The 22,668-nt window shown below is 39.6% G+C and overlaps 1 protein-coding gene across 1 annotated transcript in view; it reads right to left on the reverse strand.

Moving 5' to 3' along the window:
• LOC148283526 (uncharacterized) overlaps positions 1–22,668 on the reverse strand; it is a 50,814-nt gene that overhangs the window by 7,575 nt on the left and 20,571 nt on the right. The window contains 7 exon segments of the mRNA XM_088243701.1: positions 554–1,658; positions 2,570–2,788; positions 3,356–3,535; positions 4,711–4,835; positions 4,838–4,851; positions 5,525–5,641; positions 6,896–21,944. Of these exon segments, the coding sequence (XP_088099827.1) occupies positions 554–1,658; positions 2,570–2,788; positions 3,356–3,535; positions 4,711–4,835; positions 4,838–4,851; positions 5,525–5,641; positions 6,896–21,944 (16,809 nt within the window).

A 22,668-nucleotide genomic window follows, 5' to 3' on the forward strand; every position in this document is an offset into this window, starting at 1 on the left:
ATATTTATTCAAGTGTGGTCAATAAACTAAGATCAAAAGAAACATATTATTATGCTATAAGTAAATAATTTTTGCACTGCTTAAAAATATGACACGCAACAATTATGTATGCATGATTGACTTTCTTTTTTTTTCCTATGAACACATATTACTGTTTTCATATATTTTTCTGCTAGATTTGTATATAAATTATGACAACTGTGAAATATTACCTTTTGCTATCGTGGGGTTGCTAGAATGGATGGTGAAATGGCTAGAAAGACATGGCATGACCAAATCCAACAAATACTTGATGATGGACTTGTCAAAGTCGGAATAAAGTCTGTGTGCGAAGACAGTGCTGTGGCATTCTGTCGTCTTCTTTGTTTGTTTTTGGCTCATTTAATACTGTTGAAGTGATTGCGTACATTGGCAATAATGACTGCTCTATTGCAACATAAGGAATGTTATTTAAATGACCCAAGCAATAAACACCATTTAATTTTGCAGAAATTTGAAAAAAAAGATCTGAATAAAAAAAAATTATGATATATTTTATGTTAAAATAACTCACCGCTTTGCTTAGTTAATATGTTGACCCCTTCAGAGCTGCTGGTCTCGATCTCGGCGCCCATGTTGATCTCAGCGCTCAGAGAGCGCGGGCTCAGCGCCCTTCTCATCCCCGAGTTCTTCAGGCTTCGACCCCAGGTCCTTCTCATGCCGGGATCCTCTGCATCGGGACTGGTCGAGGTATTGGAGTCGTTGTGCAAGACGTTCAGTTCCAGCTTCCTGGTCGAGTCTTGTCCGCTCGCGTTGGGAATATTCCCGGTGAGCGCGCCGTGCAAAATGGGACCGTCGGCCGCACTCGAACTGTTGCCAGACGTCTTGATGACGGAGTTCAATCGCAGGGGTTTGTGCGCGTCCGCGTTGTGTCCGCCGATGCTGCTGCTGTCCGTCGAGTTTGTTTCTTCGCAGCTTGCGGGACTCTTGCAGCACTTGTTGCTGTCTTCGGAGGAGAAGTCCAGGAGGTTTGTCGGTCGGTGGTGGGGCATCGGCTCCTCGGACTGATTCGAGTTTGAGTTCGACTCCCAGAATAGTTCGCTGTGTTGTTCGGGCGACGAGCAAGTTAGTCCGTCTCTGCCGTCGCGTTCCATCATCATGGATTTCAGAATGGAGTCTCCGGGGCGAGTGTCGTTGCTGCTTTCGAGGAGAAACGATCGGCCGTTTTGCGCAATCGTCGGCGATGTCTGATCACGCAGCTTCGATGAGTCTTTCCCGAGTTGCTCTTCGTTTGCATGGCGGATAACCTGGGCCACGTTTCTCTGAATGATGTTGGACGCTATGCAGCCAGGGGACTGCGCCAAGCTGACGTCCCGAGCGCTGTCCGAGTTCAGCATGCCGTCTAGGCGTTTGTTGTTGACGAGGCTGTCTTTGCTTTCGGAGTTCATGGAGTCCGCGCCCTCGGAGTTGTCGTCGGAGCTCTGGAGCGAGGACATGATATTTGCGGCACGCCGAGGCAGGCCGACCATGGAGAAGTGAGCAGCCATCTTGGTGGGTTGGTACGAAGTTACCATGTTGCTGCTTCCGACGCCCTCTATGACGCTTCGCACGACCTCATTCCTTCTTCCGAGTTGGGTCCGTATCGTGGACCGTTTGGCGACTGAACTTCGAAAAGTGATCTGGTAAAAATAATTAAAATCATTTTGAGTATTTTTAAAACTTTGCAGACAAGTACTGAATTTTACTCCAGAGGGAGTTTATCAGAATCGATGGAAATTTAAACAGTGATGATGACTTTTTTGAAAAGGAAATATGTATGTCAATCAATATTTAAAAATTATAAATATTCAAATATTGAATTTAAGTAGGTACTAGTTTATGGTTGAATTCCAAAACATAAATGATTAATTTTCAAATATAGAATTCTTTTTGCAAATGTCAAACTCGGCTCTTCTCACCAACAGGGGTTCACTTTATTCATGGATGTGATTTTCAAAAATGTATTGAATGTCAGTTAATATTATTTTAATATTACCAAAAATCCAGTAAAATGAAACAAATGGGAAGAAATTATAAGGAATGTGAGGAAAGAATCTGATTGGGATCCATAAAAAGCAAATGTTGTTTGTAAACATTCAAAAACAAACTTTTTTTAAACAAAAAAATAAAACATCCTTCCATTTTTTTTGTACATGCATTCTCGTCGAATGCAACCCTGGTAGGTCGAAGAAAAATAGGTTTATGCTTCTAACATTTTTTTTACAGATTTAATTGAAAATTTAATATCTACGAACACACGCAGAGCAAAGATCTACATTTTGCTGAAAACCGCAAGTAAATTGGTTAAGCCGTTTAAGAGTTCAGTGACATCACACGTACAAAAGAATAATACATATAAAGATTGTTTAAATTCATTATTGTTTTCCTACAAATTTATTTATTTACTACTATTTAGTTTCGGGACTTATTTTTTGCCTTCTTTATATTTTACAATGTCATTATTAAAATATTTTTTTATTAAGTTGGCGCAAAAACATTAAGCGATTTTTGATAGTAATAAGTGTTGACATGGCAAAGTTAGGTCACTCACGTCGTCGGCCTCATCCGCCCCGATGTCGATCTCGCCGCTGTGGAAGGTGGTGTTGGGGTGCGTGCGCGCAAAGTCATCATGCGGCTCAGGGGGTGCGTCGTGCGCGGGCTCCGGCTGAGAGGCAGGCGACGCGGCAAACAGCAGCTCCGCCTCGGGGAACAGCTCCGACGCCGACGGCGAGTCGACGCCCAGGTCCTCGCACTCCTCTGAGAGGGATTTCTGTAACAGATTTTATTTTAACTTCAATGAAAAACGACGTATGATATGTGCACAAATGTTGAGATCCGTGACTATGTAAGGCTAAGACATGTATTATCGACAGAATAAAAAAAGGGGTGCTGAGTTGGTTTGGACATGTAGAGCGAATGGACAGTGAAAGAACGGCTAAAAGGATCTACGATGTGAATGTTGATGGATGCAGGAAACGAGGAAGACCGAGAAAGACATGGCACGATCAAGTCCATCAAACACTTGAAGATGGACATGTCAAGAGCAGAAATAATCGGCGTGCGTGCATGAGAAGATGTATGAATGTAGAGCAAGCGAGATCTGTATGCAAAGACAGAGTAATGTGACATTCTATCCTCTCTGCTCACCGCTACGGTAAAACAGCTTAACGGTTTGTTTGTTTTGTATACCATTATTTTGTTGCCCTTGCTTGTCTTTGCTACATAGTTTTATATTATTTTTGTTCAGTTTCTTGTACAGATGTTTCTTCATATAACTGTTTTAATTGGCTGTAATACATAAAATAAATAAATTATATGGCCGTGTAAAAAAACCAACCTGCAGTCTCAGCTCGTGCTCCATGAGCGCGTACTTGTGGCGCAGCACGTGCGCGGGCACGCGGTGCTCGGCGCGCGCGGGCGGCTGCGCGGCCGGCGTGGGCGAGGCCGGGTGGGCGGAGAACACGCTGCCAGAGTGCAGCGTCATCGTCGACTGCCGATCCTCCTTTTTCAGATGGTCCTGCTTGAAAACAAGTGAATTTTGAACAACAGGGTCTTTTCGAGAAAAATATCAACAGGTAACAAGCATTTATTTTGTAAAGGAATAATCCACTATGCTTCTGTTTTAGAGGCTTGTTAGCAGGTGGGAAAGAGAGGATTTGGAAGGAACTTATGAATAAAAAACATTTCTCTCTATTCATTGTAAATCAAATGCGGTGTATTTACTTAGTGTTAGAGACGCCCCATTCTTTATTGACATTTAAATCTAGATTTAAATGTCAGTATCTAAAGTTGTTCATTTCCTCTTCTTCTTTCCTTCCCATCCCCCCTCTGATCTTCATAGTATCTTCTTCTTTCTGTGCCATATCAGGTCTCCCCGACGTTGGCGATCACTCTAGAGTAGGCATTCCGGTCCTGCGCCAACTGGAACAGAGCCTCAACCCCACGCACTCCCGTCCAGTCGCGGATGTTTCTCAGCCAGGACATCTGTCGCCTTCCAACCCCACGCTTTCCCTCGATCTTTCCCATCATAATAAGCTGTAGAAGCGTATATTTGCTTCCGCGCATGATATGGCCCAGATATGCGAGTTTTCTCTGTTTTATTGAGGACAGTAGTTCTTTTTCGGCACTGGCTCGTCTCAACACCTCCACGTTGGTCACTAAATCTGTCCACGGATTTTCAGCATTCTCCGGTGAAGCCTTCATAGTATAGTGTAGGTTTTTAGTCAATTTTTGTTTCAGATTTTGTATAAAATTACAAGATTTTGTATACCTAGAATATGTAAAGGGTTCTCTCGTTACTAGAACAATGAGATAGTCCGTGTTGTGAAAGAGGTTGGATGAGCTCTCTCAGATAATCATTGATTACACATATAAATAACATTTAAGTAAATGCACAGCCCTGACAGTCTTAACTATGAGAACGACTTCTACACATGGTCATAAAAATACCATTCAAAAATAGTGTTTTGGATAGTTAGTACAAAATGATACACCTCCCCCGCGAGCCCCTTACAAAAAAATTGGCAGCCCACCCCTGCCGACGGCCCATTGTATTGCTGTAATCTGCAGCTAAGTTCGTGGTCAATAATCATAGAATGGTTTATCTCAGTATGGGCGACTATTAGGTTATTACTCTAAGATCTAAACAGATAATTACAAGTTTTGGTTGAAATAATGAATCGACACACTCACTTGGTGATGATTGGCAATGTGATCGTGTTTGTCCGGGGAGGAAATGAACATCTTGTGGTACAGGTGGCGCGGGGCCCCCGTGGTGGGTGAGCCCGTCTCGGGGCTGTACGTGTGGCGGAGCACCCTCGTGTCCTCCACGTGCTGCGCAAGGGAAAATAATTAGAGAGGCTGCATGTTGAAACATTCTAAATTAGGCGCAAACCTACCTACGAAACAACGGGAAGAGATAATATTAACAAATTGAAAATATATCACACCAATCAAGTCACTTTATTGCTCTCTGGTTAGAAGTCGTTTAGAATATATTTCTTCAGTCTGGTTGCTCTCGATTCACTTGAGCACGTCCAGAAGAAATTTCTAAAATATATTAATTTTAAACTACATATTCCAGCTGCTTTATTTAATTATAATCAATTGTTATCTTTAGCAAATCTTTTAAAACTTTTCGACAGAAGAATTCTAACAGACCAAATATTACTTTATAAAGTGATCAATTTCATTGACTGTGCTGATTTGTTGGAGTCGGTGTGTTTCCGTGTTCCTGGTCGACATAGCCGCCACAGATCTCCTTTTAGTTCTGCAAGTTCTAGGACCGACTATCGCATGCACTCGCCTATCCTTAGGCTCCACAGATATGGTGATCACAACACTTTAAAAGGTACTTTAGACAAAAATAATTCAAATCTAAAATAATTTTAGGGTATATTATTAGGCATATCTCAGTTGATAAAATGTGGGTTAAGAATATGGGGATTGACAAATAAAGAAGTTAAACTGTATTTGTGTTTCGATATACACATATTGTAGAACCGACCTCTCTCGCGCTGTCTCTGTGGTGCGCCAGGCCGGGAGGGGAGTCCGCGTAGCCTCCGTAGGTTGGAGACCCCCCATCAGCCCGTGACTAGCTCCACTGCCACCATTCGATGCGAGGCTAAAAAAAAAACATTAAGTTCAGAAGCCAGCATTTTTAAATGAAATATTGTCTCCTTAATTCAATTTCACGGGTGTCTTGCTGGCAATGAGCAAATACATCGACAAAATCTTTGTTTTCTAATGATAAAGTATTGAGGAAGTTCGGCGGTTTATTTGCGAATAAACAATCAAACTTAGTAAAAAATATATACAGTAAAACCTCGTTTTTACTCGAAATGTTCAGGACCCATTTTTCTCCATACATTCTCATACAAATATTCCCCCGATTAACGTTTTTTAACATTTTTCATCTCCACGAATGAAGAATAAAAACAGGTAAACAACTAATAAAGGATAAATTCTATTATACTTTTTTTTTTATTAACACATAAAATATTTTTAACGTGTTGTTTTTAAATTAAATAAAAAAACAGATTACATTATATTGTTTGAAAAAATATAAAAATATTTTTAGTACAATCATTGAAAACCGGTAAAAAAAATATCTTTAATTTCCACTTATCACCGTTTTTACAATTTTTCTGGAAGTATATTTACACTATAGTGTAGCAAATCAATTTATTTTTATGTAATTCCTGTTTCTTGCACTTAGGGCCTACTTGGATAGATATTTAAATTTTAAAAAACATACTCAATATGTGATTTTCACAAAAACGGCGCTATATAAGTTATCCAAATATATATAAGGCCAACATGTTTGGCCTTGATAGTTGTGACGTCAAGATTCGTGACAATGTTCTTAACAAATTTAAATGGTCAGGAACAAATAAACATGAATCGTGACGTATTAAGGGTGTGGCCAATGGAATGACTGATTTAGCGGGAATTCAAAACAATTTTTTATGCTACTAATACTAGTTTAGTTAGTTAATAATGAGCAAATACTTGACAGTATTTCATACACCCTATTTTCCATAGCACCAAACTTCCTCATTTCGAAGCATAAAGCTAGGGTTTCCTAGGACAGCGGTGCCCGTATTTTAACGGCCGTAGTGAACGGTGATGCGGTGGACAGCCGTCGTAACGTCGACTAGAGTGTGGTTTCCTAGGAAAACGGTGTTATCAACACCATTTAACACCGCTTCCCTAGGAAACCACTCTCTAGTCGACGTTACGACGGCTGTCCACCGCATCACCATTCACTACGGCCGTTAAGATGCGGGCATCGCTGTCCTAGGAAACCCTAGCTTAAGATTGACCATACTTCTGTCACGTAATAAATAATTTGTTTACATCAAAAGAAATGGCTCACCTCCATGGGACGTTTGCATCGCTGTTCACTTTCCCCAGAGAATGTCCATCGTCGAGGTGCTCCGCATGTCCCAAGCCGTAGTTCTGCTGCGAACCCGGAGAAGGGCTCGCTTCCACCGACTGCATATCCTGCTGCAGGCCCGCTCCGGGAGACGCCTTCAGCTCGCTCTCCAAACCAAACTGCCCGTCGAACTGCTTCCTCACCAGGAGGAGATTCTGCGCGCACTCCTGCACATCGGGAGACACCTTCGGGTCTTGGTTTATCCCGGACACGTTGATAGTCTGGAAGGTCTGCCCTAGAGTTGACTTGCCGGCCAGTTGGATCAAGGAGCCGAGACTGGCTGGATTCTGAACGGAAAATATCTTTCCGGGCTCGTTTGGATTCAGGGAGTGAACTTGAATCAAGTTGACGGTGTGATTTGTTGTATTTTTGGAGACTTGAATGTGTTGCAGTATGTGCTCGGGTCTGTTCTGTATGGAGCTTTGAACCGAGTCATCGGTAGCGCTGTCGGTTTGTCCGGAGAATATTCCTTCGTCCCCAGAACGGTTCTTCATGTTGAGGTCGTCACTGAGAGCTTCTCTCGAGTCGCTGTGTCTCGGTGTTGCCAGGCTCTCGCTTCCTATCGACATGTTTTCTTCTTTGAGCGACTGCGCATCGGACGCTTCAGACTTTACAGAGTCCGGATTGAGGTCTTGTCCGACGGTAACGTTGGGGCTGTACTCGACAAGCAGCTTTGGCTGCTGATTGTTTAGAGTGTTCCCGATCCAATTGTTTGTACCTTCTTGGTTCGCTGTGGTCGTTGTCAAATTAAAAGCTTGCAAGTTCTGTACGGTGTTTGCCGGCAACCTCACCTGCCGAACTTGGCCGGGTCTCGCTAGCATCGGCTTTAGACCAGCGGGACTAATGAGGCGTTGCAGAAACAGAGTATTGGTTGTTCCTTCCCCTTGTTGCGGTATGTTTAGAATCTTGGGACCTTGATTCGTGACGATTGTGATTTGTTGTCCTCCTTTCATCATGGACATTGGGAGTAAATAGTTTGCTGGCATTAAAACTGCTGTCGCCTTACCACCTGGGCCCGGTCTCGTCATGGCGATAGTTTGCCCATCGGCTATGATAACATTTCTTTGCGGTTGACTGACAGGAGTAGCAGCGGTTTCCTGTTCTTGAGGGAAGACCAATTTCCTCGCCGCTTTCTGGGGGCTACCCTGGGGAGACTGGCTCTCTGGTCCTTGAATGCTGTTGTCTGCGCAATCTCCTTGAGACAAGCCGCAGGAACTGTCTTCTGAACCCATTGTGTGTCCTGTATCGTCTCCGGAAGGACTCATCTCCTGAGCACTTTGGCCCTTCTTACAGCTGCCTCCAGATCCCTTCTTTCTCTTGGAAGATGTGGAGGGGTTGGTAGGTGGATTGGAACGCCTTCTAGGCGCAGGTTTATCTTTATCAGGTGAATTTTCAACTTGTTCTTTGTACTCTGCTAATATGTATAAAATTCGTTGGGTAGTTTGCTCATCTTCTAGTGGTTTTTGCAAAGAGGTTTTAGCGGCGACAGGACTCGCTTTTGAGCTACTGGGAGTGATACTCGGAGGCTTTGTAGTTTTAGGCTTCATAGATTTTGTACTAACTTTCGTGGGAGTATTTGGCTTTGGGTGATTCACTGAGTTGGACAATCCGTGAGATATTTGCAGAGATGGAGAATTCTGCTGTCCCATGTTAACTATAGCGGGAGATTCAGGATTTGAAGTATAAGAAGATCCCATAATGGTTTGGTTATTGGAAATAACTTTGGGATTTAGATAGGTTACGTTAACAGTTTGGTTGGGCCCGATAGAGTAGAGAACCTCTCTCTGTGTAGTCTGACTAACATTGGGTTGGGAAACAATAATATCTGAATTGTCAACAGTTTGCCTTTGGGGTGACGAATCGGAAAAAGCAGAATTGCTATTACTTCCGGGTTGAACAGTGCTCCGCTCTTTGACTTGTTCCAATACCATATCAAATTCCCTCAGTTGTTCGAGAGTGGAGGAGCTTAGATTGGATTCTTGCTGCGGGGCGGTAGGAGGGCGAGGAGGTTTAACTGGTTGCTGGGGAGCGGGAGTCGGCGGTCGTAAAGTGGGGGCTGTTGTCAGAACGAGTTGTTGGTAAACAGCTGGGTTGGTCCCGGGAATAACGTTCCTTTGTATTTGCAAGACAGGTCTGACAAGTCTCGTTCCGGCAACCATTTGTGAACCTCCTTTACTGAGCATCGGTACCTTGATTCTCATTTGGGTGAGCAGTGGGTGAGTGCTGACAGTATTCTGAGTCTGGTCTGCAAATCCTTGGTTGGCATCGTCCGAAGCAGAGTCCATGTGACAGATGATGTTGGATTGTTGCTGTTCTTGAGGAACAACTTTCACAATTTGCTGTTCCCCTTGTTGCTGCTCACCCAAATTAGATTTATCTTGAACCTGCTTCTGTATCGCTTGTATATGAGCTTCATCAAGAATGTCGGTACTGGGCACAGTAATTAAGTTGATTGTTTGGCCTCCTCCTATGTTTACAGGTATCTGCCTTGTGTAAATGACTCCTCCGTGCATGGTTTGAATGTTCATAGGAGTAACGGAAGATTTAACTTGGCCTATCAAATTTTGTGTAGTTCCTTGTACAGAGTTCTTCCTGATTAGAAGCGGAGGACTGCTAAGTTGACCCATTTGTCCCATACCAAGCTCTGTGGTGAGGTCTTGAGATTGCTGTTCACTAACGACGGTGGCAGCTTGATTTTGAGTGCATTCTACCGACTCGTTACTCTTCGGTATTCCATTATTGTCCTGAAACACCGACTTACCAAAGGCTTGATTAAACTTAGGAAGGCTAGTAGATCTTTCTGGACTAATTGGAGATAATTTACTGGATGAGTTTTGTATAAATTTTGCATAGTTCTCTTCGTATATTGACCGTGATTTAATTTCTTGAGACTGATCAGTGACAGGTGATTTTTTCACATTAGACTGTGGCAGCGTTGTATTGGTGTGGACTGTCGGACTTTCAGTAGACTTCTGAGCTGCTGTGACAGGTGTTTCAGATTGGATTGGCTGCAATCTCAAAACCATCCCTCTTTGATGCTGAGCATTTAACTGTATGGATTTTCCATCTGCAGATTTGCAAAGAAACTGCAACATTTTTTGTTCGTTTCCCTGCGTGTTGGTTAAACTGGTCAAGAGATTGACTCTCTTAAGCAGCTGAGCTGCAGCAGCGTTGTTTTTGGACTGAGATCCCGCATTCAATATGTGTAACACTTGATTGCCTCCTTGCTGCGATCCATCTACAAGAGATAATCCTCCAAATGTGGTACCGGTCAATTGCGATTGTCCTGTAAGAACTGTAGAATTACCACCGGTAACCGTGGAGTTCTTTCCTTGTACTATGTGCAAGACTTGGGAAGCTCCGGATGCATTGACAACAGACTGCTGAGAGTTATCCATGAGGAGTCCACTGAAGGAATTACCCGGCTGTCCCGCAGTCTTTCCTTGTACAATGTGAACTATTTGTGGTCCGGAAGAGTGGCTGATGTTTGTCGATCCATCCCCAGAAGATTGACTCAAAGGGGGCGGTAATATCTGGGCGAGGGCTTGCTGGAGAGACATGGCGCTTATAGGAGTGCCCTTTGGAAATGTTGCCATTTGAACTTGTTGGGTACCTGCGCCACTTACTGGTGGCCGCAAGATCTTTTGAGATAAGATGTTGACGAGAGTTTGCGCTCTGCTTACAGGAATGAAGTTGGCATTTGAAGTATGAGTCGAGTTCATAGAAGAATCTATTTGTTCTCGGGCAAGATCCTTTTGCTCGCTCTGAACATTGGTTGACACATAAGTATGTTGGGTCAAGGGCTGAGAAGTGAATATTAGTTGAACATTCCCATCCATTATTTGTCCAGAACTGGTAGTTGATAGATTCAAAGCATCATGTACGGTCACTGTCTCAGTGGAATTTTGACCAACTTCGTAATGTTTCTCTTTGGATTTAGGTTGATCGTTGACTATATTATTAGGATCTTCTGCCAAATTATTGGTTAATTTATTACCATTATCGATTTTTGTAACATTTTCAGCATTATTTATACTATTAGTTTCATTGTCACGATTTCCAGATTGGTGAGAATCTTCATTTGCCGGACTCCTATATTCTGTAGAGTTGTCCAAGTATTCGCCAGTTGTGTTCGGCCTAGTTGGGGTTCCCGGTAAAGGACTTTGTTGAGCAGAGCTAACCGGTAACTGCCCTAATTGGACAACATTAACTGTAGTGATTGTGGGCTGGGGCACTATGAAATCGAGATCTCTCATTCCCGGAACCCTAGAAAATATATCATCCGCCTGATCAGACAAAAGTTTAAATTTATCAAACGAGTTATTTTTGGTGAATAGTTTTCGAAATTCTAAACTCTTGGCCTTTATTTTCTCAACTTTATTTCCATCTCTGAGTGGTAAAAAACCTTCCCTAGTGTTGTTGGATTGTCTATTGGCGAGCAAGCGGCTGTTGAAGTGGTTCTCCAAGTTAGCCTGCATGGTAAGGAGTTTGCGCACCATGGCTGGATCCTGGCTAGCTGGGGAAGCGTGGAGGGCTCTGGGCAGCCAAGGGTGTGGCGAGTCCGACAGCGCTGCCGCCGGCCCGTGTGGGCGACCTTGGAGCAAGTCACTGGTGTCTTCTCTGCCGGACCTAAAACCAAAACCCTCTCGAAATTCAGAGCCTTTCTTCTTTTCATCACTCGCTTCTTCCAGATCCTTATTGTTTGTGGTGAATTCATCGGTGGGTACTTCTGTATCTATATTTGTTTCCATATCTCCAAATATTGGGGAATAAAATGATTCTCTCTGATTACTTTCGCAAGAATCAGCTTCAAATAAAAAATCATTTAATTCGAATTCAACACCCGGCTTGTCGGAGGAGTCTTCGGGTTCTTCTTTGACAAGGTTAGGTAATTTATCAGAAAAATTATCCATCAGAAGAACCTCCTTAACACTGAATTTATCGTACATTTTCTGATCGACAGATGTCGTATTCCGACAATGAGTCTTGGGCATGTTGATTCGGGGAGTTTTACTGGTACAATTCACATCAAAGCTTAATTTTCTTTTTCTCAAACTCGTAGCCGTAGATTTTTGATAAGTCCTTATTGGGTTAATCAATTTAGGGCTTTGTTCTATTGCACTTTCAACTTCTAGATCAATGGATTCGTCGGAAGAATTTTGAGGTATGCTACTTGTATCCAAATCTGATGTTATGAGAGAGGAAACGAACATACTAACCGAAGATGATTTATCTGTAATAGGGTGAAATCCTTTTCTGATCATAATTGATGTCTGAGTAATGGAAACTTTAGGTGGTATAACTAAAAAATTATTTTCAGTAGCATCTAATTCTCTCATTGATGTTTCTTTCTCTTCCAAAATTTCAGTCTCATCTTTAACTGGCTCACCCAAGTCACATTGATCTGATTCAGGCATAACTAATTGTTTCGATTGGGGTATTAATTGAGAGTCTCGAAAGTTCAGACATTGGTCAACATCAGATTTTTCATTTTTAATGTCATCAGACCCTGATTCGTTACTTGCTGACTGATGCTGAAGTGGTAGATCAGGCAAGGTTGGACATTCTTTAAGAATTTTGCTAGTACCACTCTCATGTTTAATATTAGAATTCGGATTTTCAACAAAGTCAATATTGTTAGATTCATCTACATCTGTGTTAATTTTTGGAGTTTCAATTGTTCCATTGGAGATATCAAGATTTTGTGTGGAATTGTGTGGATCATCAACACATTCAGAGGAATCTTTGCTTGCTTCAAAACTAATATTTTCGCTATGATCCAATATATTAGGTTGAGACATGGTTTCAGGTTCATCAGAATTTTTATTAATCAAATCAGAACATGAAGTTGCATCAAGATCTTTAGCAGCTTCAGATGTTGGTTTGATGTTATATTCATTTAAATCTTCGGGGGCGTTTGAAATCTCATTTTCAGAAGATAACAAATCACTTTCTTCATCAGATACTTTTGGTTTTGTTTTATGAACAATTAGTGTAGAATTTGATTTTTTATTTTCCTTAATTTCAGCGTCTATCTCCGATTCAAAATCAACATACTCAGATTCTTCCATTTGGCCACCAGCTTCAGTTTCTAAAGATATTAAATCTTGATGATCGACGACAAATGTTTCAAATTCACTAAGAAATGTTGTGTTGTTTTTTATGAAATCTGTCTTGGAAGTATCAGAGTAATTCTCAGTTATGGGAAAATCATCAGATAAATTATTATCATTCATTTTTCCAGTTTTATGGTCTAAGATTTCAATAACTGAATTTTTATCTTTCTTGCACAGTTCATCTTCTGCAGAGGGGATATCAACCATTTCAGATGATTTGTCGGCAATCGAGTCATTTTCTAAAGATATAGAAACATGTCTACATAGTTCACTGTCCTCACTTAAATTAAGTTCGACAGAATCTTTGTTTTCATGACTCTTATCGTTGGATTTAAAGTTTGTTTCGTCAATAATCGAGTCGTTCATCTGAGAATCAGAAATATGTTCCCTTTTTGCGGGGGTGTTGAGTTTCTCTTCTTCATTGTCATTATCATTTGTGTCAATTTCGTCCATCGGTTCAAGTTTAACTTGACTCATGTTCAATTTATTTTCAGGCTTACCTTCTTCTCCATCAGTTGGAGTATCCCTGTCAGTTGATTCTGATGTTTCCTTTCGAGAACCGGATGTTACATTTAAATTTATTATATTTGAATCTGTCTGTCGTGCAGTATTGGACAATTCTAAATTATCTTGATTTTGTACAAGACCGGAGTCCACATCGATAACGGATGAACCAAAATTATCTTCGTTAGATGGAATATTTTGAATTAGGGGCATCATAAGAGGCGGTTCCATTTTATTGATTTCAAAATGAACATCAGTTTTATCTTCGGATTTATTTACATGATTGTTTGATTCTATTTCAAGATGGTCAGTATTTTGAACATCAAAATTTTGGGTTTCTATTGTTTTTTCAATGCTGTCTTCAATTTTAACATCAGTAATAATTTCCTTGTCACCGGAATCATTTTCATGAATATTGTCTTCATCAAATGTTGCTTTAATCATATTTTGATCTAATGTTTCAGTCTTTAAAAGATTATCATCTATGTTATCAATAAAGAGATCACTAATATGAGAAACATCCTCTGTTTTTTCTATTCCATTAGCTAAGCTTGAAACACCATCTGCGTATGTGTTATTACATAGGTCATTCATGTTTTCATTTCCTAATATTACACGATCAACAATTTTATCTCCTTCCTGATTAGATAATCCTAAGCAATCCATTTTTTCAGCACAATCAGAAGCTGAAACATTTTCACATAATACAGACTTTTGAATTGATTTGAATTTATCAGGATCGACAGCAATTTTTTCATCTTCTGAATCAGAGACAATAACCATTTTAGAAGATGTTGGTTGGTCAACTGAAAACAAACTTGTTTCCATTTTAGGATGATTATTGTCTGTGATATTTTCACATGTAGGATACGAGTTATCATTTTTATTTTTTTTGTTTGGAAAAGATTCATCAGTGTCAGGGTCGACATTTTTGTTGATGGTATGTGGTGAAAATTGCTTTGTTAACCGTCGTGTATTATATTTTCTCTTAGAAGTGTTAGCTACTTCTTCTTTTTTTCTGGTAAAACTATTTGTTTTATGATTGTCACTAGGTAACTCGTCAATTTTAATACTAGTGATATTGTCTACTCTTAATTTTGAGAAATCGTCGTTAATAAGTCTCACGCAGCAAGACATTTTAAGTTTGGACTGATCTTCAATTGGGACGTCAATTGCTTGGATTAACTTAGATTTATCACCAGTAATCAGAAATGGTGGAATATTTTTATCCTTTCTGGGTCTACCCCTTTTACGTAATTTATTATCGCTGGTAGACTCGAACTGTATATTTTCAACATTAGCAGCATTAACAGTAATAAACGAAGGACTGGTAGTTCGAGGACTGGCAATATTGATAAAATTCACTTCATAGTTTATTAAATTAGATTCATCACCAATAATAAAAAATGGTGGATTATTTTTATCCTTTCTGGGTCTACCCCTTTTACGTAATTTATTATCGTTGGTAGACTCGATCTGTGTATTTTCAACATCAGCAGCATTAACAACAGTAATAAACGAAGGACCGGTAGTTTGAGGACTGGCAATATTGATGAAATTCACTTCACAGTTGTCTAATCCTATAGGATCAGGAGGTATATATAATTCGATGTCATCTTCATCAGACACTAAATCAATTACATCTTCTTTGGGTTTACCATTTTTGGATACATTTTCCTGTTCTTGAGTTTTTTGTGTATCATTTTCTTCCGGTAAAATTATTATCTTTTTGACATTCGAGCTTTGGTTTGGAGGTGCAGGTTGAACAGATTCTTGTGTTTTAACAGTGACTTGGTTGGAAAATGTATCACTGTCCACAGAAAATGTACTCAGGCTTAAATTCATTGTTTTACTAGGTTTTTGTTGAGTAACTGTATCAGTTGTTTTGGACAGCTTTTTATCTTTTGCAATATCTTTAATGTTATGATCTTCTTCTGTAACTGGATCTGTTTGAGGTGAGTCCGGAGATGTAGTTTCTCTGGATTCATATGAATTATTCAATTCATTATCTTTAGGATTACATGTAATTTTACTTACTGCATCAGTAGATTGAGATATTTCATAATTAGCAGATTCTGTAGCAGGTGGTTTTGCACAAGATGTTCCTTTTTTAGATCTGGTAGGTTCTTCAGGCAGACAGATATATGGTTTAATAGGGATTTCTAGATTTGTAACATTTCGTAGGTCAGATAACTGTTCAAGTTCAATTTCTGGAGGTGAAGACAAACTTTTGGATTGACTAGCTTGTTCATTTGTGTTTATTTTTGATGATTTGTCAACCATTGCTAAATTTGTTTCTAGTTGTACCTCTATTATTACACCTTCAGCTTCAAGGGATTTCACATGGTTTGAATTTTCAGGTTTAGATGCTTCTTTGCATAAATCATTTTCAATAAACTTCACATTACCATCCGCTTCAACTCTAACTACATGATTTTTTACCGTATTACTTTTAGGATTTAAAAATTCTATTGGTATACGTGTGAGTATGACTTTTGCAACTTTATCACATTCAATGGGTAATAACTTTTGTTCAAGTAATGTGTTAAAAGCTGTTCCATCTGCCGAAAGTGAAGACTCACTATCTTCGAGGAGCATTGATTTAGAAATGAGAGACACATAGGAAATGATTGACGAATTTGTAATAGAACTTTTCAATAATTCTTCTGCTCCAATAAGGGGTGATAATATATCTGAACGTGTTAAAGTAACATAGCATTTGGGCAACACATTCAGTGGTTTTGATAAAACACTTTCTCTTTGAGGATTAGATACTTTGTCATGCTGGTGACTTGATTCCTTTGAATCTAAACTAACTTCGGGTTTAGATACATCTTCATGCTGGTGACTCGATTCGATCTCTGGATCTAAACTAACTCCGGGTTTAGATACTTCATCATGCTGATGACTTAATATAGTCTCTGGATCTAAACTAATTTCAGGTTTAGATGCATTATCATGCTGGCGACTCAATTCAGTCTCTGGATCTAAACTAACGTCGGGTTTAGATACATCTTCATGCTCGTGACTCAATTCAGTCTCTGGATCTAAATTAACTTCGGGTTTCGATATGTCATCATGCTGATGACTTAATTTAGTCTCTGGATCTAAAATAATTTCGGGTTCAGATACATCATCATGCTGGTGACTCAATTCAGTCTCTGGATCTAAACTAATTTCGAATTTAGATATTTCATCATGCTGGTGACTTAATTTAGTTTCTGGATTTAAACTAACTTCGAGTTTAGATACGTGATCACGTTGGTGACTCAATTCAGTCTCTGGATCTAAACTAACTTCGGGTTTAGATACTTCACGTTGGTGACATAATTTAGTATCTGGATCTAAACTAACTTCATTGTTCTGGTGACTCAATTCAGTCTCTGTATCTAAACTAACTTCGGCTTTAGATACTTCATCATGCTGGTGACTTGACTCAGTCTCTGGATCTGAACCAACTTCGGTTTTAGATATTTCATTGTTCTGGTGACTCGATTCGATCGCTGGATCTAAAACAACCGGTTTAGATACTTCATTGTGCAGATGGTTTGATTTTATTGCTGAATCTAAAATAATTTCTGATTTTGGGACGTAATTAAGCTTGTGATTTGATTCAGACACTGGATTTAAAATACCTTCTTGTTGTGATGTTTCATCATGCTGCATATTTTCAGGTTTCGGTTTTACACAGGGAGGGATTGTTTCAGTCACAGATTCTAAAATTTTTCTGGAACCATTCTGTCCTCTAGATTTATCAGCATCTTCAGACTGTTGTAACAACAATTCATTCGATAATTTGTCATTAAATACTGATGGAGTAGCGGATGCGTTGAATTCACATATAAGATTGGCTAAATTTGAACTGTTTCGTGTTGGTAAATCTGTTGATTTCAAAGAAGTATTTGAATTAGCAGAAACAGTGTTTTCAAATACTGGTAATTTCTGTTCAGAACTGTGAGATAGATCTTTGATTGATTCGATTTTAGAGAGATCTTTTTTAGAGCAAACATTAGGTATTGATGACACATCGGGGGATTGTGGAGTTGAAATAACTATTTCTCTATTTCCTTTTAAATTTTTTAGACGCACATTGCGAAGCTGGCATATTTTGGACCGGCTATCTGTGGCTGAAGCAGGGACAGGTTTAGAAAGGTGGTAGCTCCCAGAATTCAGTTGAGTAAGATCTTGGCTAGTATTTGTTGGCCAAGTTCCTACTTTATCTTTACTAAACGAATCTTTATTTAAAGTTGAAACTCCTTGTACATCGCTTATGATTATTCCACAACTCAAATTGGCTATATTTTTAACCTTTTCTCCGGTAATTTGGACCGGAGTAGGTTTTAATTTATGAGATCCGAGATCACCTTCTATTATCTCCATAAGATCGGAGATATCATTGGCATTAATAAATTTGTCTTCAGCGGGTGTGGAGGAACGAAGCGCAATATTTTGTTTAGATTTAAAAATACTTTCTACGGGGATTTGATCTTTTATATAATCAACTTTGCTGGCGTCATTGTGACTAAGTTTATTTACAGGTTGATGAATTTTACTACTATTAATACTGATATGGCCACTAAGGAGTTCATTGACTATTGCATTCTTCGTCACAGCTTCAGTCTTGCAAAAGTGTTTAGGCAAAGCATTTCCGGAAGATGAGGGCATTTCAAAAAATGAACTTAAACGTTCTGAGATCGTTTCTGAGGGTGGATTTTCAACAATCGAACCCAAATTGTAAAAAGGTACTGGAATTTCCTCAGCCACTTTATCCCCGGGCTCTGCGGACTTCTTTGTAAAAGTACTGAAACTAGGCAACGGCTGGTAGGATATATTGACGTCGGACAAGTTTTTGACGTGTCGAAGGCCCCACTGAAGTGGCGTCCACGGCTCCTTAGTTTCCTGCGTAGTCTCAGCTGCGGGACCAGGGTTGATTGTATCAGTCGGAAGCTTTTCTTTCTTTTTCCTCCTTTGTGTCTTCTTCGGTTCCTTCGTACCCTCATTGGTAACTTTTCCTTTTTTCGGTCGCTTTGGTTTGTTTTTACTGAGGGAAGTTTGATTAACGCATGGTTCATTGTTACAATTTGAAAGGGGTTTGGTTTTTCCAATTAGGATTTCCTCACACTTAAGAGGATGTTTAACAATGAGGTCATTTTTACCAGATATTCTTGAAATGGCTTCCTGTAGATTTTTAGTATCTTTGACTTGAAGAGGAGAGGAGAGGAGAGTTCTTTCAGGGTCGATTTTTCCAGTAGAATGGTTGGATTTAGAAGAAACTCTATTCTGAATAAGAATCGGTTTTATATTACTCGCAATAACATTTCCTTTCAGTTTTTGAGTAGTCATTCTCAATGCAACAGAATTATCATCGCTGGAAATCTGGTTTTGTGTCGGAGTATTATCAACTGATTTTAGAGCCATCTGCTTCTTTAAATTGGTGGAGTAATTCTTTCTCGCATATGTCTGCAACACTGACTTATCCAGTTTGCTATCCCTCTTAACTATTGTTATATTTTTATTGTTGTATAAAGTGGATTCATTCAGATTATTTTTAATAACGGAAACATCCGGTTTGGCATCTTTTTGCGAAGTTTTTGACTGAAGATTTTGGATTGTTTCCTTGATGTTACTCGAAACAGAAGGGATACTGTTAGAATTAGTATTTTGAAGATACTGCTGAGTTGTTAAAATTTTTATAGGGGTGCTGAAATGTTGTTCTTTGATAGTACTGTTTATTGTTTGTGCCTGTTTATTTGGTGATTGATGAGCGGTGAAGGGTTTCGCATCATTTAGTTTTTCTCTAACTTCATTAGATTTCGTCCCTGCTTGGTTTCCAGAGCCAGCATTGACCATAGTTTGCATTTCTGAAAGAAAGGTCTTGTATTCATTTTTGTCACCTTTTGCAATTGGAACTGAAGAACTCTTTTCTTTTAACGCTGTTAAGGCTTTCTCTATCGTATTTTTAGAAATTTGCATGTCCTGTTGCATTTTTTGTAAAATATTTTGAGCGCTCGAAGCTTCTGAAACTTGGACTGCAAGAGTCTTCCCAAATTCTTTTGTGCTTTGCGTAACCGGGGGCTTGGCCGAGTGTTTAATTAAACTATACGCCTCTTGGACTGTTAGTTTTCTTTCTGCTGTTTCCTTTGCGTTTTCTGATGTTTGCGGGACCTCCGAATGTGCGGATAATGCATCTACGGGAGTTATTGTTTTTCCTAAATCCTTAAACATCGCCGAAGCGGGATAAGATTCAGAAACCCTACTGGCATTCTTACACGCATTTAATAATTCTCGAGTGGTAGTTAGGTTCTTTGCTTGTTTTTCAATTTTTAAGTCTTCCGGCTTCTGGGGAATTTGAGCGAGCTTAGAATTTTGTTGGATTAGTGATTGTCTTTTTTGAACTTTAATATCTGAAATTTTATTCAGTTTAGATAAAGTGTCACTTATAGCTGGCGTTGAAGCCGATTCGATGCTTCGGTTATTAGATTTATCCGTATTCTTTTCCATTTTTACTATTTGATCAACTCTCGTATAGCTTCTGTCTGTCGATTCGTGGCGTGAGACTTTCGTAGCACCAGAGTCGACATGAACTGTTCGGTCTTCTTGTTTTATCAAAGGTTGCGATAGAGTGATATTGCCAGCGGCATTCGGCATGGGTTTCGGTATGGTTTCGATTTTAATATTTATGGGGAAGTGTTCAACAGATTCTAAGTAAGCATTCCTAAGATCTTTTAAAGCTGGTTTCGTAGAGCTCAGAGAAGTGGGTGTTTGGTTACTATCTTTGGGTGTTTTATGGGAAGGAATAATGCGTAACGGTTCAGTTTGATAATTGGAACATCTGCTCGAAACAGGCGCCGGTGAGGGAGTTTGTAATGATGGATTTCTTTCGAGAGCTGAAGATGTTTGGTAATTAGATTTAGCTTTCAAACTGTTCCGGAACTGTTTGGATGTCTCGGAGCTGACGTCGGTTAGACATCTGCTTATTTTTACGTTCACCGGAGAACACAACGTATTTTTAGTTTTCGCATTGTACATTCTGACATTTGTTCCCGGTAACATTTGGCGAATCATCTCCATTCTAGGGTCTTCCTTGCAAGGGTCCTGCGACAAGTTACTGGCAGAATGTGTACTCTTGGATGCTTCGGATATACTTCTTTTCTGACTTTGGTTCGAACATGATGCAATCGCCGTTGATTGTGAAAATGGGTGATCGCTTTTCTTAGACTGATCAGATAACGGGCCGGCTGACGATAATCTAAAATTTTGTTCTAAAAGTTGATTGAAATGACTTATTGACGGGTTCACGGCGGACTTAACCGGTCCTGCCATAGAACTTTGAAAAGCGTTGGTGGCATTTATGACATTTTGCTTTCTGAAAGCTAGAAGACTAGATTTTCCCGAGTTTCTGTTGATTTTATAGACGGGAGGAGGTTCTAGAGTGCTATCTGGTAAGAACTCCGCTAGAATATTTTTTCTAATCAGTTCCTCTTCTCCTACAGCCAGATCGTATCTTCTATACGATGAATCGACGTTCGCCATTGTCGGTATTCTTGCGGCAGTTTTGTTTTGCGCAACGGGAGCACTGGAGACGGATGGTTTCGGGAAAGCAGTGTGTTCAGGGGGGCGTTTAATGCACGAAAATTTATTCTCCGGTTTTACTATTCCAAGTTCGATTTCCAACTGTCGATTTTTCCATTCTTCATATTTGTCCATTTGCATGCGGAAGAGCGAAGTGTGACTACTGCTGGCGGTTTTAGGGGCATTTTTCGCAACTGTCGACGTGACTTTAGGATATTCAGTGACCGTCGCACTCGGCCGCTGGACCCTGGGAACAGTTTTGATCACCGGAGGGGAATAGATATTACCGACGGGTTTCACATTCGGCCGGCTAACTTCTTTCTTTATTACACTATTGAGGAGTTGGCTGTAGAAAGATTTGCTGTCGAAGTTGTGGGGAGGATGAGAAACATTGCTGTACTGATATTCACCGCTCGTGAAGTGGTGCGAATCATCTTGCACTATTTCGCATTCAATAGTTTCTTCTTTTATATATTTTTTATGTTTTCCTTTTTCTTTGCTACACCGCTTTTGTTCATTAGTTTTCTTTTCTTTTCTGGGCTTGCTCTGTTTAGGTTCACTCTTTATAAAATCACTGCTGACATTTTGTTTAATGGAAGACTTTTTCTTAACTTTCTTGGTATCTTTTTTAGCTTCCTTCTTAGTTTCCTTTTTGGGTTCCTCTGTACAGTTCTTCTTTTTGGATTCGCTCTCCCATTGTGGCCTAGGAGAAAAGGATTCAGCCTGATCGCTGCAAGTGTCCTCTTCCCATAAATCTTCGCTGTTCTCTTGCTCGATCTCCAGGTGGTGTTCATATCCTGAGAAAACCAAAAATATATTAGAAGAGCCATTAAACACAGGGGGCAGAAAACACAAGCTAAAATCAGGATATACAGAAGTCTCAATAATCCGAACAATTAAAAACGGAGATTCAGTTTAACGAATTTTTAGATTATTGGAATATTTAAGAAATAAAACAATCTTTTTGCATACACATGTTTTATGGCATAGTAGGTGGGTAAAATATGACCAAATTTTTTTCAAGTCATACACTACATCACATAATTTGAGTTTCTTAAAAACATTTTTATTTTATTGAGAAAACATACTAACATACATAATAAGTACAGTGAAACCTTGTTTTTACGTTTTCCCGCTTTTTACACCGAAATATTTAAGTCCCATTTTTTTTCCATACATTCTCATTAAATTTTTCCCCTAATTAAATTTTTTTACGTTTTTCATAACCCCGGTTTTACGTCGAATTTTTTCATAACTCCTTCGATCTGTCAAAAGTTGAGCCGCGCGCCGCCGCGTGAATGGAGAATAAAATCGAGGTAAATAAAAAAATGTGTAAATTATTGTCTCAAACTTAATTCAAAGTAGGTGCAGTGAAATTGACCATTTTGTTCAAGTGTCTAATTTTGACGTTTTACTAAATAGTGACATGCAGTTGACAGAAAGTTTAAAAAATGGCAGTATAAATATTATTTGATGTTATACACACATAATGTGAAAAGGAGATAGTTTAAACAGTTATCA

This window comes from Micrasema longulum, unplaced genomic scaffold, assembly GCF_059751315.1.
Source record: "Micrasema longulum isolate JH-2025_06_02 unplaced genomic scaffold, ASM5975131v1 h1tg000225l, whole genome shotgun sequence".
Lineage (NCBI taxonomy): Eukaryota > Metazoa > Arthropoda > Insecta > Trichoptera > Brachycentridae > Micrasema > Micrasema longulum.